Below are 18,308 nucleotides of genomic sequence, written 5' to 3' on the forward strand. Positions count from 1 at the left end.
AACTAAGACCTTACAGATGATTTGAATAGAGAAATCTCAGGTCATCATCATAGCCCCAAGATGGCCAAAAAGGGCATGGTTGAGCATGCTACAACAACTCTCTATGGAACCACCCATATCTCTTCCTCTGAGAGAAGCTCTTCTGTTACAGGGCCCTGTGCTCTACAAGGGATTGGAGAACCTTCAGCTGATGGCCTGGATTTGGGTTTTGAGATGTCCATCCTAAGCCAAATGGGCCTCTCCTCAGAATCTTCTAACACAGCCATCTATTGGAAACAAAAAGTTTGTTTCCTGGTGTGGGATATGTCCTCCAGACCCAATAAAACCAAATATTTAATCTAGAATGTGGGTTCTCTTGGACTTCAGAGGGAATTAATTATGTGGTATAAAATGTAGAGATAATATGAATAAGTAAAAACTAATAAAAATAGAATAAATATGAAAAAATAAAATAAAAATATTAATGAAAATAAACCAGTAGTGAGAGGAGTAGAAAAAGTGGAGAGAGAAGAAAAGAGAGGAAGGGTTAAATAAGGAATAAAGTAAATGTGTTTAGTGAACTAAATGTAGAGCTTATTAATAAAAAAATAAAAAAATAAATAGCATTAGACGTAAAAGTTGTCACAGGGCCCTTGTGCACAAGTAATATTGTTCATAATTGTTAAAATAGATACAAAATTAGATAGTGAACCCCTCAATTCATAAATAATGCACAAATACAGCAGGTTGCTCTGCGAAGGATGAAGAGTTATTTTGTTACAATCTGCTTTCCACCACATCTCACTTGGAACATTGTTTCTATCAGCAGGATTGCAACAATGTTCTAAGTGAGAAGCTGGAGGGGAGCGTAATGTAACAGTGTTTTTACCAATTATCATGATAGTTTTTTTTTTCTCCCAGTATCCTTTCTATTGAGCCATTCTGACTGCAAAATCCAAAACAATACTGTTATGTACTATACTGTGGTCTGTAATGCACATGGTAATTAAGTGCATGCACAGATGATTATTATTTTTTTTTTTTTTTGTTAGCACTGTAAAGCATATGAAAGGAGCATACTCAGCATTTTTCTGTGCATATTTTGTTGCATATTATGGGCCAAAATACGCATTTTAGATCCCATTGTTTGTAGCCACCTCTTTCTATGCCTGGGCATTAGATGGTATAATCACAAGCAGCATGGAAGAGGCTTGCAAGCAATATGCAGCTTCCGAACAACAGTGTCCTCACTCAGAGTATGTAGTGTCAGAGAATGGTATATGGGGTACTGCATAGTATATGACAAAAAGAAAAACCAGAAGGCAGCTGTGCCACATCATGCCCCCCTTTATCAGGTGAAGTTGAGTATTAGTAACTATGCTTTTCCTTCCCTGACGGAACCAAAATGTGGAGCCATTCTGAGCTGCGTTGAGTTGCTTACTGCTCATCAAAATATAGAAATTGTGAGATTTCAGCTTTTTACCACTCATTCTTGTGCTAAAGCTATTTGTTCTGTAAGTTCTCTAAATGGGTCATCTTAAAATTCCTTTTACCATATGTAGAACTTTTTTAATCCCGACCCTTGTATAAACACTTGCCATTATTCGTAGTTTGTGGCAGAAAGGTGTACATGTCTAATGCCAACTTCCTAGCTGCCAATCGGACCCTGATTAAATTGTAAGTGATTTGTGTAGCATGCTTGACGGCGGGCTTTATACTATATTATAGTACTAAATAAATTCTAAAGCGCAGTGTGAATTTCATATGTTTAACATTACCATTTTAGCATGAAATATGTAGCCACCCTGAATATTTTAAAATTTTAGAAGCCTGTATATCTAGAAATGCATAAGTCTAGTCTTTACAAGTCTACATTCACCTTTGCACTGTATAATACAGGCATGGTATAATTTTAGATATGTGTATGAAATGTTGGAGATGGGAAATTTCAGGAGAATGAAAGGCAGAAATCATTTCCAAGCAGTCGCTGCACTTCACCCACAACATTATAAATGGCTGTTTCTCCATAAGGAAGTGACTAGCTTTGCAATGATGTATGAAATAATATGCATTTTGCATGTCCTGTTTGGAATGATAAAGGTCATATAGTATCATTTACATAATCTTGCTAGGAGAAAATGAAGTGTTGGGGGCATTTTCTGTGGAATATATACATTATCCTAGACTTAAGCCGTTCATTATTCATGAAAGTTAATTTTACGGAGGGTGTGAATGATCTCTTATGGGCACTTTTTTTCTGATCATTCTGTAAAATAATATGTAGCGAAGGCTGCGCAAATAGCAGGCAAACGAGAAAAGAGTGATACATTTGCATGGCTCTCCTGCTACCCGATTGGATCTAGATTGATGGCAATCATTTGTCTTTGTCAGAAACGGAGAAAAATGCAGACATTGAAATAAGTGTGCTATCAAAGTTTCTGTAGTGCCAGGATATGCCATTAATGCTACAATTCAGCATAACCAATCCGTTATTCTAAGAAAATTCTTTATCCATGCAGCTTTTTCTAAACCATTCCTTATCTCTTTGTTCTGGTGAATATGTATTTGCTGAAAATTGAAGTAAAAGAATAAGCAACCAAAGCCTCTATTTTGGACATATATAAAGATTCTAACTAATTATGCAAGTTAAGACAATAGAAGAACCTTTTGTCCCTATTTATATGTTTTTTTAAAATAAGACAAACTATTCTTTTATCCATGTTTTCCCTATAGAGGAAGATTGCTACAATTACATGATGTATTGACCGATGTCACAGTAATGAGGCGTGCCATAGTTACTCTGTACAAAATATCAAATGTAGTCTACTTTATATGTTTTTAAATAAAAGAACAATCTCTTTTAAATATATTGAACAGTTCTGCAGGATTCTTTTTGTAAATAATTTACCACATGTTAGGAAATTTGCTATGGCATCTTAAAAAAATAATTAAAATAATTAAAATTGAAATTGTGCCACAAAATACTACAGAGGACCCCATCATAGTAGGCTAGCCTGTTCTGCTAGACTTTGGTCTGGACTTATGCAGTGCAAAAAATTATTTTGCAATTTTTACTAGAAATTTATGTAACTTGAAAAGAAAATCTTAACCTAGAACTGGCTGTAGCTTTTAGCTTGTTTTCGATGGACAACCACAGATGCTTTAAAGGGTTACTCTGCCCCTAGACATCTTATCCCCTATGCAAAGGATAGAGGATAAGATGTTCGATCGTGGGGGTCCTTCCGCTAGGGACCTCCGCAATCTCCCTACTTTACTCGGCTTCGTTTAGAGCATCGGGTGCCGCTCTGGAGGCTTGAGACAGCACAACCGCGCCCCCCCTCGTGATGTCAATGCAAGTCTATGGAGGGGGCGTGCTGGCCATTATGCCCACTTCCATAGACATGCATTGAGGGGGCGTGGCTGTGAGGTTCCGAGCCTTCACCCGGCATCGCCAGTCATCCGGCACAGAGCGAAGTTTGCTCTGTGCAATGGATATCTGGAGTGCCACAGCCCAGTGGTGGGACCCCATGATCAGACATCTTATTCCCTATCCTTTGGATAGGGAATAAGATGTCTAGGGGTGGAGTACCAATTTAAGACTACAAAGGGGCTTACTTATAATTACCCCTGATTTGTAAATTACTTCTATTAAAAAATCTTAATCCTTTCAGTACTTATGAGCTTCTGAAGTTGAGTTGTTCTTTTCTGTCTAAGTGCTCTTTGATGACACGTGTCTCGGGAACCGACCCAGTTTAGAAGCAAATCACCACGTGTCTGGTTCCCGAGACACGTGTCATCAGAGAGCACTTAGACAGAAAAGAACAACCTTAACTTCAGAAGCTCATAAGTACTGAAAGGATTAAGATTTTTTAATAGTAATAATTTACAAATCTGTTTAACTTTCTGGAGCCAGTTGATATATAAAAAAAAATTTTTTTCCTGGATAACCCCTTTAATACAACATGTAAAGATTTTTCATCTGTTTGGAAATTTCCTTTTTAACCCCTTAAGGACCAGGCCATTTTACACCTTAGGACCAGAGCGTTTTATGAACATCTGACCATTGTCACTTTAAACATTAATAACTCTGGGATGCTTTTAGTTATCATTCTGATTCTGAGATTGTTTTTTCGTGACATATTCTACTTTATTTTGGTGGTAAATTTCCGGCGTTACTTGCTTTTTAGTTCCTTTTTTTGTGAAAAATTTCATGAAAATTTAGAAAATTTTACATTTTTCTAACTTTAAAGCTCTCTACTTGTAATGAAAATGGATATTCACAATAAATTTTATTTTTATTCACAAATACAATATGTCCACTTTATGTTGGCATCATAAAATGGACATATTATTGCTTTTTGAAAAAATTTGAGGGCTTCAAATTAAAGCAGCAATTTTCTAAAATGTCATGAAAATTGCTAAATCTGAAGGGACAGATGTCACAGAACTACAACTCCCAGCATGCCTGGGCAGTCTAGGCATGCTGAGAGTTTTAGTTTGGCAACATCTGGAGGGCTACCGTTTGGGCACCACTGTAACAGTGGTCTCTAAACTGTGACCCTCCAGATGTTGCAAAACTACAACTCCCAGCATGCCCAGACAGTCTTTGGCTGTCTGGGCATGCTGGAAGTTGCAGTTTGGCCTTCCTAGTGGTTGCCCCAGTAAAGATCACTTTACTTTCACTTTAAATTCCCCCCTCCCCCACAGTAGTTTCCCTACCTGACCCAGGATCCAGCAGTCTCCAGCAACGATTGGGGTCTCCAGGCATCTTCTCCTTCAGGTACCGACCTCCATCTTCTTCCCACGATCCCCTCGACATCCAGGGGTGGGCAGAACGGGGGGTTGCCATGGCAGCCCACTGTCCTGCTCTGCCATTGGTCAGAATCAATTCTGACCAATGGCAGAGGATAGGAGGAAAAAGCAGCATTGCGACTTCACTCCTACCCTTCAGGATGATCTGGGCTGTCCCTGACAGGTCAGATAATCCAAATTTTCCAGGTGATCGGGTCACCAGAGACCCGATCAGCCCGGAATAGGAGAAAATCGCATGTCTGAATTGACATGCGATTTTCTGCGATCGCCAACATGAGGGGGTCCCGGGCCCCCCCACGGCATTTGCACGGCATGCCCGCTGAAGGATTTCAGCAGGAATGCCGTTCCGATCTCTGCCCGGTGCGCGGCAGAGACCGGAGAAACACCAGGACGTTCCAGAACATCCTTGGTCCTTAAAGCCCAGGGTGCGGGGACGTTCCAGAACGCCCTTGGTCCTTAAGAGGTTAAGACTAGATTTTTTTTATTAAGTGAGACTGCCCGCTTAGTTCATTAACCATATTGCCACTAGAATTGCATTTTCCAACTTCTTAGGGTCTATTCACATGGCAGAATTTCCGCTAATCTGCCCCAATTCCGCTTCCGCTTTTGTTGATTTTCTGCTGAATTTGTGTGGAATCTAAGCTGAAGTTCTGCAGAAGTGTGAATGGGAGTATGGACTCCTATAGAAGTGTATTGGGCTTTCATTTGAGGATAAATCCACCTTTTTGAAGTAGACAATGGCCCTGATTTATTAAAATCAGAGTGTTCTTTCTGTAGTGTTTTAGATTTCACTCCTTTTTTTTCCTGGGAGCTCATTTACTAATGTGTCGCACATGTTGGTTTATTTTCTGTCGCATGTTTTTTTTTTGCACGGAAAATGTGTCGCACATACTCGGAGTTAAAAGAAAAAAACTAAAAAACATTGGTATAGAATACAAATCATCAATAGCATGTGCCAAACCAAACAAGCAAAACACAAGATTTAATGAAAATTAAGCAACAAAATAGAATTTAAAAAATTAAGTGGACTTAAACTCCTATATTAGATGGTCTAAGCCCCCTAGATATATACAATTAAATCTAAAAATCCTTGTGTAGAACTGTAAAACAATGAAAAAAAAGAGAGACAATTGTTTTAAGCACTCTTCACCACGTTAAGCTGTGCCTTACTCGTTTTTGGTAGTTTTTACACATTCTCTTGGCTGTCGGTTATTCTTTGAGCCAAATTCACACTTTTTCAGGAGTGATTTTGGAAGTACTCCAAATAATTTCTGCTTTTTGTTGGGTAAACGCCCATTTTTTGGTCAACCCGACCCATTTTCTTGTAATAAAAAAAACAAAAGTGTAGGTTGTACGGTGTAAAATGTGGGCGCGGAATTAGTCGCACGGATGGTGCGACAAAAATTTAGGCGCATAAACCGAGAAAAAAAGTTGGTTGGGCCAATGTGCCATTCACTAGCCTATATGTTAAATAATGGTTTTGGTTCATCTCTTCATCAGCATTTTTGCAGATTAGTAGAACTGTAGGTAATTCTGACTAATCTTTGCCAATGTCTACTTTTCCTGATTTAATTAGAAAATTGAGGAGGTTAATTTAGGCTAGGTTTACATATGGCAGTTGTGTCAGGCTCAGTTTTTTTACTTAACTGTTTCCAACTGATGGGATAACTGATGCTCAAAAAGTGCATAAATTGTCATCAGTCAAAACCATCAGTTGCCATCAGTTTGAGCAATTAGTTTCTTTTTTTTTTCTTCAAGTTTTAAACCACTGGCCCACCAGGATTGACGATGCCTACCTTGGAAATAAAGCCGTGGGGAAAGGTAGGCAATAGGCATAGTCAATCCTGGTGGGCTAGTGGTACAAAACCTGAAAATGAAAAAAAAAAACTGTAATTGCTCAAACCAAGGTGTCTCTAGTATTAGGGTGCCTCCAGCACTAGAACTCCCAGCATGCCTGCAAGGATTGGGAGCTGCAAGGATTTGTAGTTTTGCAACAGCAGGAGGCACCCTGGTTGTGTAGAATTCATTGTACCAGTCCTTGAGTTGGAGTGCCGGAGTCAAAATCCGATGCTTGCAATATGCTTTCAGTTCTGTCCGGCGCTCCATAGACAAACCCAGGGTCCAGCATCTGAAGCCGCCTGACAGGTATGCAGCATGGACGGGGGAATGCAGCAAGATGTGTTCCCCTGTCTGTGCCGGTCCGGCGAGTCAAATCATCTGGTGTCTAAACTGAGACGCCAGATGATTGTGAATGGTCCCATTCAAATGAATGGGATCGGTTCTGGTTTAATTTTTCCTCCGGCGCAGCTTTTGCAGTTTGGAGGGAACTGACAACGGAATCCACATATATGTAAAGGGGGCCTTAGTTGTGTGAATAGACCTATTAATTATTTCTGAATGGCCAGTTAAAGACCACAACTATACATGTTAATTTCCACAAGTATATGTATATGCATGAAGATATATATAGGCATATGCATTTTGTCTATTCACTTACAGGATTAGGAACATTTGAATAATGTACAATAATTTATTCATTAACCCTATTTTCAGTTTGTCCCAGGATGGTAGCCAAATATATGAATAATTTACCATCTTTACCTAACACTGGAAGCACGAGAATTGAAAGGATTGATGGCGGTGAAGGTTAACACATTTTAGCAGGTTTCATTAGCTTTTCATTGTCATATGTTTGTGTCTCCAGCTGAAATAAGCCTTGCAGGAGATCTCTAGTCTGGGGAACTAATTACTTGTACCGATTGCCATTCTGATGAATAGACCCTCATTGTATCATTCCCCATAGACCTAGAGCAGTGTGTGATTCCCAACTGCAGCCTGCCTGATATTTGATAGTAATTTTTACAGATAAACGTAAGCAGGCAGAATGATGAAGTGCCCATGCAGTCTATTCAGACTATCATAGAACTGCACATAGCCAGCTGTGCTCCACTTTTTTCCCCCAAAATCACAAATGAGAAAATATCCATTATTAATCGAGCCTCACAAAAGGGCCTTACTTTTTTTTTTTGGAGATCTCATTTTTAACGCTTTCACCGCGCTGCTTGTTATATTCCTTTAAGCATCCTTCAGATATTCTTCTGTAGTGATATCACATAGCTAAAATTAAGTTAAGTCTAATATGAGAAATGAAAATCTGTGCATTAAAACTGCTGAATTCTCTTCATTTTGATTAGGTGTTCCAGTTAGGGAAATCGGTTTTATTCATATGGGCTTAGTACAGTCCATTGCAGCATCTGTATTAACAGTAACAGTGTCCAAGCCTCCTGTGGTTCTATTGAACTGGACGTTGATCACCAAAGTATTGTAATACAGACCTGAAAATCTCCTGACTATGTAAAAACAGGCTTGTTCCATGAATTTTCTTCTAATGTGAAAACTTTCAATCTGCAGCCACCATTATGGTCTCATTTGAACACAGATGCTTGAAGACAGCTCCTAATGGCAGCTATCACAGTGCCCATTTGATGTCTCTTCCATCTTTCCAATAACATAAAACCCAGAGGGGCATTCCTGCCTCTTTCCTACTATGCTATGTCAGTCTATGCTGGGTTTACATATAGTACTTTGATCAGTATTTGGTCAGCATTTTAGTCCTCATATTGATCAGTATTTGGTCAGTAAAAATGCAAATATTATCCAAAATACTCAGAGCTTGCACAAAAAATTGTGACTTTTGTATGGCATACAACTGGCATACAGCCTTTTAAAATTCCCCCATTGTGTGTGAGACCACTGAGTTTTAGGATGAAGACTGCTGTGGGTTCCATTAAATGGGAACTGTCAGATACAATAACTTTTAATATGTTATAAAGCATTCAAAAACAATATGTTTTGCAATTTCTTTCATCAGAAATTTTTCAGTCTTTCATACTGAAAGTCAGTAAAAAAACTGCTTCCTGGGACACATACCAGTCCTGCAGTGTCCAGTGGTCATTGGCATGTCATGGACACCATGAGTGATTGACAGGCTGCAGGCAGGTCCAGAGCTGCTGTGCTTGCTCCTGGCCCTCTGTGAGTCAGAGCAGAGTGAGGGAGGAGGAGGGGTCATTACAGTGAGAAGAGATGGATACACCCCATGCCTCTGCATGAACAGAAACCTCACTGAGCAATGATGGCAATTAAAGGTAATTCTGAGAGAAACATAGGTCGTAGACACTTACAAATTAGATGTGCATGATCAGAATGAGGTACTGAGCAACATATAACATGACATTATTTTTTTGGGGTGGGAGGGGTTATGGGGGAATCTGACAGGTATGCTTTAGGACATGATACAGGAACATGGTACATAGTCTTGCCTTTCTTAGTCGTACTGGCCTTAGTCTTGTGATGATGAATCGATCTATTACGACAGATGCAAATTAGTTCTGTGAAATTCTTTTTGGGCCTGGTGTTATAATCTTTTTTAGTTAGAGGAATAGTACCCCTCTACTCCTAAACTTGCATGGATCATGTGTGTTTATTATCTGTGTATATCTCTGAAGCATATTTGGCACTATATAGATCAAGGGAAATATCTTATCCAAGGATTGCTCATATAGGTTCTTTCAAATTTGGGGGATTACAGTTGAGTATTTTTTATTGTTTATGTAAGAAAGTTAGGTAACAAAGAAAAGAAAACTGCACAGACAATAGAAAGTGTAGTTTGTAACACGTTTAAAGACTAAATGGAAAGGACTGTTATTTTGGTACCCAAGGGCTAAAGGTTATGAATATTTTAGAAGATGATTTTAATTAAATTCCTGCACATCTAACCTGAGTAATATTTTATTATCACGCACCGAACGGGCACAAGCAAGATTTTCATTAAAGTTAACACTTTCGAGGCAAATGGTGTTTGGTTTGATTTACTGACCTTGAGAGGGAAAGGCACAAATTAGAAAGAAAAATGATGAAAGGGGACAGACTTTGATTAATATAGGTAATGCTATCCCATATTTATAATAGCCTTTTCCCTATTCTGTTTTATAAATGCAGTCTCTGGGAGAGATGCCCTGCTGGGGCTGAAATGAGCCTGAAATCGGAGCGCATGCCACTAGTGTGCAGGGAAGTTGATCACACTGTCAGCAATTCATTTTACAATGATGTATTTAGTGTTCATTTCACCTTCCTACCATGAAGAGGAATTCCTCAGATGGAAAAGTGATATTGTTCTTTTCAAGGACATACCTAAAGAGAAAATACAAGATAGAAAGGCTTACAGTAATGGACAGAATGTGCCGTACGAAAACTGTGAACTGAGGTTATGGGTCCAGTTACAGTTTATACTCTGTATTAGTGAAGAGTGTCTTCAGAATATTTGTAAATAATAGGCAAAAATGTGCGTAAGATATGTCCTCGCCCATTCCCTTTGTTTGCCTGTTCAAGTTGGGGTAAAATTCAATAGAGTGTAAGTTTTATTGGGCTTCTAAAACCCTTGATATAAGGCTTGTTAATGAATGTATCCAGATTGCACAAAATTGAGAAACAGGTTGTGATTATTCTATACTGTTACTGTATGTGTTATTTTTTTTTAACAATTTTTGCCATACATAAAGTGTATTGCCATACACATAAATACAGTTATTAAATGAATCTGTATTGTAGTCTCTGGCGTACAGTGATATCACTTTAGCTCTTCAGTGAAGAAACACTTAAGAAGTTCAATGTTTCAATAGTGACAGTTATAACATCGAAAGTCAAAGAAAGAGCTAAGCAAACAAGGAAAGCTGTCTGTGAAAATTCACAGCTACCATGCTGTTTAGTAATGGCTAACATGTGTGATATCTGTGTTTTGTTGTAGCCGGCCCCGGGAGTTCTGGCGCCTTGACTACTGGGAAGATGACTTGAGGCGCCGACGACGATTTGTGCGGAACCCCCTTGGTTCGACACATCCTGAAGCGACACTCAAAGCAGCCATAGAGCATGGTTAGTACCATAGAGTTATATCTTTTTTAAGCCAAAATTGTCATATTTCAGACTCTACAGTGCATATTAAGCTATATGAAGCCAATCCTTCATAAGGGTAGAAAGGTTCCTATTTCTGGCTTTTGACATGTTTTATAAAAATCCATACATAGAGGACATGTTGGTGTTATTAAATTGGTGATGTGATGATAACTGATACAGGTAGCAGTAAGTATTTATGAGTTCTTACAGGGACACTAAAGTTTGAAGAAATTTTAAATTGTACCTTTCAAACTTTTTATATAATATAGAAAATAACATTACATGTACATTTGTAATATTTATTAGTTATAATTTTTATATTTTTGCAGCTATTGCCTGTGTGTCTCATTGCACAGAGCCCTGCGTGTCCAACCACACTTCCTGTATTTTGTCTCTGTACAGAGGACAAGCATAACTTTATGCACTGAGGACGAGCAGGGCTCTGTGCAGTGAGGCTCTGTGACATGCCCCCTGACTCACACAGCAGGCTAATTGACAAGCCAGGAGCCTGCACAGAGCCCTGCTTTTCTGGCCCTCCCTTTCTGTATCAGGTCTCAGCACAGAGACATACAGGCAATAGCTGCATCGACCGCATTTTTTCACCAAAAAATATAAAACCTTTTTAACCAATGAAAAACGTTTTTGTTAAAGGTACACTTTAAAAAGGAAAAGAAAAGGTAAATGGTCTATCTCCGTGTGGTCTTCATCAGTGGCTAGAGATTGCAACTAAATTTAGATTTTTTTATTTATTATAAAAGTTTAGTTTTCCTTTAACTCCTCAATTATGCAAGGTGTACCTGTACATCCTGCTCCCGAGATATAATGCGGGATCACACGGTGACCCCACGTCATATTGGGTCGGTCCCAGCGGCTAACAGTAGTCGGGACCCGGGGCTGATACCGGAAATCACCGATCGCGGTGATGTCCAGTATTAACCCTTTAGACGCAGCGATCAAAGTTGATCGCCGTGTCTAAAGTAAAAGAAAAAGCATTCCCGGCTGCTCAGTTGGGCTTATCGGGACCATTGCGGTGTCCCGATCAGCTAGGAGGGTCCCTTACCTGCCTCCTGCGCGTCCGATCGGCAATTGATTGCTCCAAGCCTGTGATCCAGGCTTGAGCAATCAACCGCCGATAACCCTGATCAATGCAATGCTATGGCATAGCATTGATCTGTGCCTACAATCAATGTAATGCAATCAATGTGTAAAAAAAAAGTTAATAAATGTGATTTAAAGGGGTATTCCGGGCAAAAACATTTTATCCCCTATCCAAAGGATAGGGGATAAGATGTCTGATCACAGGGGGCCCACCGCTGGGGCCCCCGTTATCTCCCTTCAGCACCCGCATTCTATGTAGGAGCTGCGTCTCCAGTTTCGGAAACCTCCGGGACTAGGGACATGACATCACGCCACGCCCCCTCCATTCATGTCTATGGGAGTGGGCGTGATGGCCGTCACGCCCCCTCCCATAGACATGAATGGAGGGGGCATAACGTGATGTCACGTCACCAGTCCCGGAAACCCGGAGGTTTCGGAAACTGGAGACGCAGCTCCCACATAAAATGTGGGTTCTGCAGACCTTTGGATAGGGGATAAAATGTTTTTGCCCGGAATACCTCTTTAACCCCCTTCCCTAATAAAAGTTTGAATCACCCCCCTTTTCCCATAAAAATAAATAAATAAAAATAAATATAAACATATGTGGTATCGCTGTGTGCATAAATGTCCGAACTATAAAAATATATCATTAATTAAACCACTTGGTCAATGGCGTACATGTAAAAAAAATGAATAAAAAGTGATCAAAAAGTTTTTCTCGGTACCATTTTTGTTTTGATCGGACTTTTTGATCACTTTTTATTCATTTTTTAATGGTATAAAAAGTGACCAAAAATATGCTTTTTTGGACTTTTGAATTTTTTTTACGTGTACGTTATTCACCATGTGGTTTAATTATCGATAAATTTTTATAGTTCGAACATTTACGCACGTGGCGATAACACATATGTTTATTTTTATTTACACTGTTTTATTTTTTTAATGGGAAAAGGGGGGTGATTCAAACTTTTATTAGGGAAAGGGTTAAATGATCTTTATTAACACTTTTTTTTACTTTTTTTTTTTTTTTTGCAGTGTTATAGCTCCAATAGGGACCTATAACACTGCACACACTGATTTTTTACACCGATCACTGGCGTGTATTAACACGCCTGTGATCAGTGTTATCGGCACTTGACTGCTCCTGCCTGGATCTCAGGCATGGAGCAGTCATTCACCGATCGGACACCGAGGAGGCAGGTAAGGTCCGTCCCAATGTCCTGTAAGCTGTTCGGGACGCCGCGATTTCGCCACGGCGGTCCCGAACAGCCTGACTGAGTAGCCGGGATACTTTCACTTTCGCTTCAGACGCGGCGGTCAGCTTTGATCTCCGCGTCTGAAGGGTTAATACAGGGCATCACTGCGATCGGGAATGTCCTGTATTAGCCCCGGGTCCCGGCCATTGATGGCTGCCGGGACCGACCCGACATGACGCGGGGTCACCGTAAATATATGTCCTTCATTGTTAAGGAGTTAAACGTATAGTCTATGGGATTTTTACATTATCCGTTTTAACCGTGCATGCACTATTTCTTCAGTTCTTTTTCCCATCACAAAATATTGTCTGTTATTAATAACGGGCTATGACTGGTTAAAATGGATAATCTAAAAATCCAATAGACTATACCTTTAACGGCCGATTTTAAGGGTTTCCATAACAAAACATTATATGGATCTTTAAAACGGATGAATTTTATAGTGTGAAAGGATCCTAAGACTTTAGATCTACACATTTGGTATATTTGAAACTGATTTTTTATGTATTTGTCGTTTGAACACTGGGCCTAGATTTATCTTAAAGTGAACTAATCATCAGATTTTACCATATAGAACACTTGGCAAAGCGTTATATAGGGTAAAATCTTTATCCTCACCATCCCACGGGGACGCTTCTGCCCCCAGGGATGGTGAAGATATGAACTGGTAACCGCCACAGCGGTAAGTAGTCCCCTGGGGGCGGGGAGCTCTACTCACTTTCCACTGTTCTTCGGCTGGCAGAAACGCCCCCTCTGCTTGATTGATGGACCGCGTCATCACTCTGTTCCCTCTGTTCAGTGAGCAGAGTGATGGCGTCGCTGCCGGCCAAAGAACGGGAGTAGGTGAGTGGAGCTCCCCGCCCCAGGGGACTACTTATGGCCACGGCGCTGACTAGTTTATAAGTCCATATCTTCACCATCCCTGGGTGCAGGAGCGGAGCCGGGGATGGTGAGGATAAAGATTTTACCCTATATAACGGTTTGCCAAGCGTTATATAAGGTAAAATCTGATGATTGGTTCCCTTTTAAGTGATTTGTCTATAACAAATGTGAGCGAATGATCCATTTCTTTGCCTTGTTCAGATTTGTAAATGTGGGTCTAACCTTTAAAAGACTTTTCTTGATCAGAAAGACTTTTTATATTTAAACATTCTAATCCAATCAGCCATAATGTGAAAACCACTGGCCAGTGAAGTATATAGCATTGATTATCTCATTCCATTAACAGTCATTTCTTGAAACTTATATCTTGAAAGAAGGAAGAATCTAAGAGCCAAGTGACCAAAACTGTGATGACTAGACCAGTGGTTCTCAACCTTCTTTTGCTACTGTACCCCAAAAGGGTGAAAGTATGTCCACAGGTACCCCTCGCATATAAATTTGCGTGGAAGTTACGCTAGAGAGGGGTACCTGTGGACAAAATAAGTCATAAAATTAATTAAATTCATAATGGCTTGTGCTTACCTTTCTAATGCGATACTAATGCAATACTTAATCCCCTTGTGCCATTATCCCCCCCCCCCTCCCTCAGATCCCATTTTGCCATTATCCCCCATCTTAATGTGGGAATGTTACTGGCAACCAGGAGACTAAGGAAGGCTCACTAGCCTACGCTGTCATGTTATGCACATGTGTGGATTTCCTACAGATTTGTTGAAGAGTAGCTGCGGATTTTGACTTCCTTATTGACTTCAATAGGGAAGAGAGAAGCACGCAGCAGCACATACTTCTCCCGGCTTGTTCTCCTGATTGGCGGCTTTCTGAACATTCAGACCCCATGTCAAAATTTTGCATAATGACAAGAACCCAAGTACACTTTAAAAGTTCTAATAAACCAACTTTACCCGTTCATCATAATAATATAAATATATATATATATATATATATATATATATATATATATAGATTCTTTTTATTTTTTTTATTCTATGTGATAGACGCATAAAGACGCATATTTTTTCTTTTATTATTTCGCCTCCCAAAGAGTTGTGTAAATAACCTAAAATGGTCAAATGACGATAGTTATTGAGCAACACTTATATCGTGTGGTGCAGATGTTATGTTTAAAAGGAAAAATGATAGCTTAGAACTGTACATGATGATGATGAGAGCTAGTTAAGTATTTCTTAAATAAAAATATAAACTCTTAAACACTTTATATGATATCTTTTTTCATTATTTTTTGTGGAGTTGCACCAGGCATATTGTGTGTCACAGGTGTAAAATTTACTTACCTGATCCACACTAAGTCACTCAGATCTGACAAGATTCTCACTCTCAAGGAGGATGAGTTCTATATCTTCCTTATTGTCATCACATATTCTATGATATATAGGCATTCTGTAGAAAGTTATATACCTGTGAATGCTTCTCCATTGATATTAAATCTTCCTGCTAAAAATCTATATCAAGCTGTGTGATGTACACTCTGTTTGGAAGGTAAAATATTACTGTACAGGCCTAAAGTTGTTTTTCATTATTTGTAAGAGAGGGATTTCCATGCATCAGAACATCTTGAAAAATAAACATAAAAAAAGTGGTTTCAATTGCTGTGGTGAAGACTGATATGTCATAAATAGCAGGGAAAAACTTGAGTTAAAAATAGAGGATATAACTTTTATTATTTTACAGATAATAATTAAAGATGTTATAGATTATTGCTTGTGAAAATAAAATGTATTACAAAAGACAGTAAAAAAACTTCTGAGCTATTATTGAGAGCTCTTCTGTTCAGATATTACAAACCACTTAAGATTATTATTATGGTTATTATGATTATTATTACAGCTAAGCGAATTGAAGCAGACGAACCTGAATTTGTTACGAATTTCAGGATTTATTTGATTCACAACGAATGCGAATATCGCTGCGCGAATCGCTTCATTAAACTCCCATTTTACAGTGTTTCAGGCTCCAGGACACCTAAAATGGCATATCCACATGTCAATACATGGGGCAAGGGATGCGGGGAAGGCAAGGCGGGAAGGGAGGTAGGCGGGATGACCCTGAATAACATGCAGGATGCAGCCTATCGGCATTCATTGACCCCATTTTGCGGCGGCTCATTTCATGCCATACACTGCAGAGAGAGAGGACAACTGCGTGTCTCTGTGTGTTACAGAAACGCTGAATTGATCATACCGCAGCGTTCCACTGTCCTAACTGCTAGTCACATCAGCATTGTGGACAGAGAGCAGTGCAGTGCTTTGCTTGTTCTCAATGAGAAGGATTTTTACCCCAACCATTAACCTCCCAGTCACTGTACTTAGCATTTTATCAGAGAGGAGCAGATAGCTTTTCGTTGCCTCAAACATATCAACAAGCTGCCTTAACTTCATGAACCATATCACAGGCGGCAGGAATGATTTTTCAGTGCAATTCTGTGTATTTTTTCCACAATAAATCATCTGCTGCTTATACTAGTCTGTAGACAGTATAATAACCAGCAGTTCACACCATTCTTAATACTCTGAAACAGAGTGCAATTTAGTTCTTTTTTTCTTTTGTGGTTCTGCACTGTTGTGTCCTACATCAGCAGACTGTCGTGCATTTTTCTGCCCTCAAACATGCATACCACATACCTACATCAAAGCAGTCTACTATTTTGTATCTGTAAATCTGTAACAAGTCTAGATACTGGGAATGTCCAGGCAAAAGTAATCACTGACTGGTGTTTTATGAAAATACGTTTTCCAAGTGTACTGTAACGCATTTTTTTGCCCTCCCAAGTGCATACCACTTGACTACATCTAAGTAGTGCACTTTTTTTGTACCTGTTAATCTGTAACAAGCCTACATATAGTGAATGGCCAGGGAAAAATAACCACTGGCTGTTGTTTCATGAAAATACGTTTTCCATGTGTACTGTAGCGCATTTTTCTGCCCTCATCAGTGCATACCGCATACGTACATCTACGTAGTGTACCGTTTTGTACTTGTTAATCTGTCAAGAGCCTACATACGGTGAAAGGACAGCCAAAAGTAATCACCTGCTGCTGTTCTAGAAAAATACTGTTTTAAGAGTATTGAAGCATATTGTACTCCCCTCATATACGCACTAAGTATGTCAGGCAGAGAAGTGCCAGGACGTGCACAGAGGATTGGCAGAGGCCTAAATCGTTCAGGCAGAGGTCACAGCAGACTAGGGGCGAGTAGCAGCAGGAGTCGCAGCGAGAGTCTTGAGCTCCCGTTATCAGCTAGCGGTCGTGTCTCGACCAGCAACCCATCTGCCGTCATCGATTGGTTAACACGGTTATCCATTTCATCACAAGTGACATCTGACACCCCCAGTGAACAGTCGGTGGGTTCTTCAGACACCACTCTCAGTTGGCATGGCCCGGGAGCAGTCCCTGTCCTCCCATTGCCTTTGTCCTATGCTATTCTCTCTCCAACAGAAGTATCTTATGCTGTGGGTTCAGCTCCACTATTCACTGAGGACGATCTAATAGAGGACAGTCAGCAGCTACTGCCCAGCCAAGAAGGGGAGGAGACATGTGCCGCTTCCTCCGCTAGGTGGCCAAGTAGTAATGAGGAGAGGGAAGTGGGAGGCAGTGTTGCCAGGGTTCAGGGTCCCGAAGCAGGCACTGTTGAGGAACCTGAGGAGGACATCAGTGGCATGCAGACACTTGATGATGGATGAAGCCGATCACAATTGGGAGCCTGGTGCAGAAGGGGCTTCATCATCATCAGGAGAAGAGAGTTGCAGGTTGCCCTTGAGGCAGCAGCTGAGCCAGCAAGGTGGTAGCATGATTGATAGTCAGCTTGGTGGCAGAAGTGGAAATTCTGGAGCAAAACGTGCCCGGGGGAGACCACCTGCTTCGTGGCAGCCTACCTTTCCGGGAGGTAGTGGAACAGGGGTTCCTGGAGTCGACGGCAGTAGCACTCAATTAGTGCGGAATGTTGATGGGAAAATCAGCTACTCGGTGGTGTGGCAGTTTTTCATCAAGCATCCGGAGGAGGTTCACGTAGCCACATGCAAGATATGTTGGCAGAAGGTGAAGCGTGGCCAGGGTCCCAATGTTGGCACCACGGCCCTGTGTTAACACATGCTTTGCCACCATAAAGCGGCCTGGGAGAACCGTGGCTCCAATGTAGTGGGCCAGCCTGCTGCATCACCCAGTGGCGAGCCGCTCCCTCCTTCAGCCAGCCAAGGCTCCACCACCTCAGCCGAATGGAGCTGTGTGTCATACCCTCCTTCTGTTGCTCCAGATGCTC

General features: G+C 40.4%; 1 protein-coding gene across 2 annotated transcripts in view; it reads left to right on the forward strand.

The window, feature by feature from the left end:
• Positions 1–18,308, forward strand: part of LRBA (LPS responsive beige-like anchor protein) — a 713,883-nt gene that overhangs the window by 372,698 nt on the left and 322,877 nt on the right. For both annotated transcript variants that reach the window (XM_056562819.1, XM_056562820.1), the window contains exon 37: positions 10,595–10,719. In XM_056562819.1, the coding sequence (XP_056418794.1) occupies positions 10,595–10,719 (125 nt within the window). The remainder of the gene's footprint in view (positions 1–10,594; positions 10,720–18,308) is intronic.

Source organism: Hyla sarda, chromosome 1 (assembly GCF_029499605.1).
Source record: "Hyla sarda isolate aHylSar1 chromosome 1, aHylSar1.hap1, whole genome shotgun sequence".
Classification (NCBI taxonomy): domain Eukaryota; kingdom Metazoa; phylum Chordata; class Amphibia; order Anura; family Hylidae; genus Hyla; species Hyla sarda.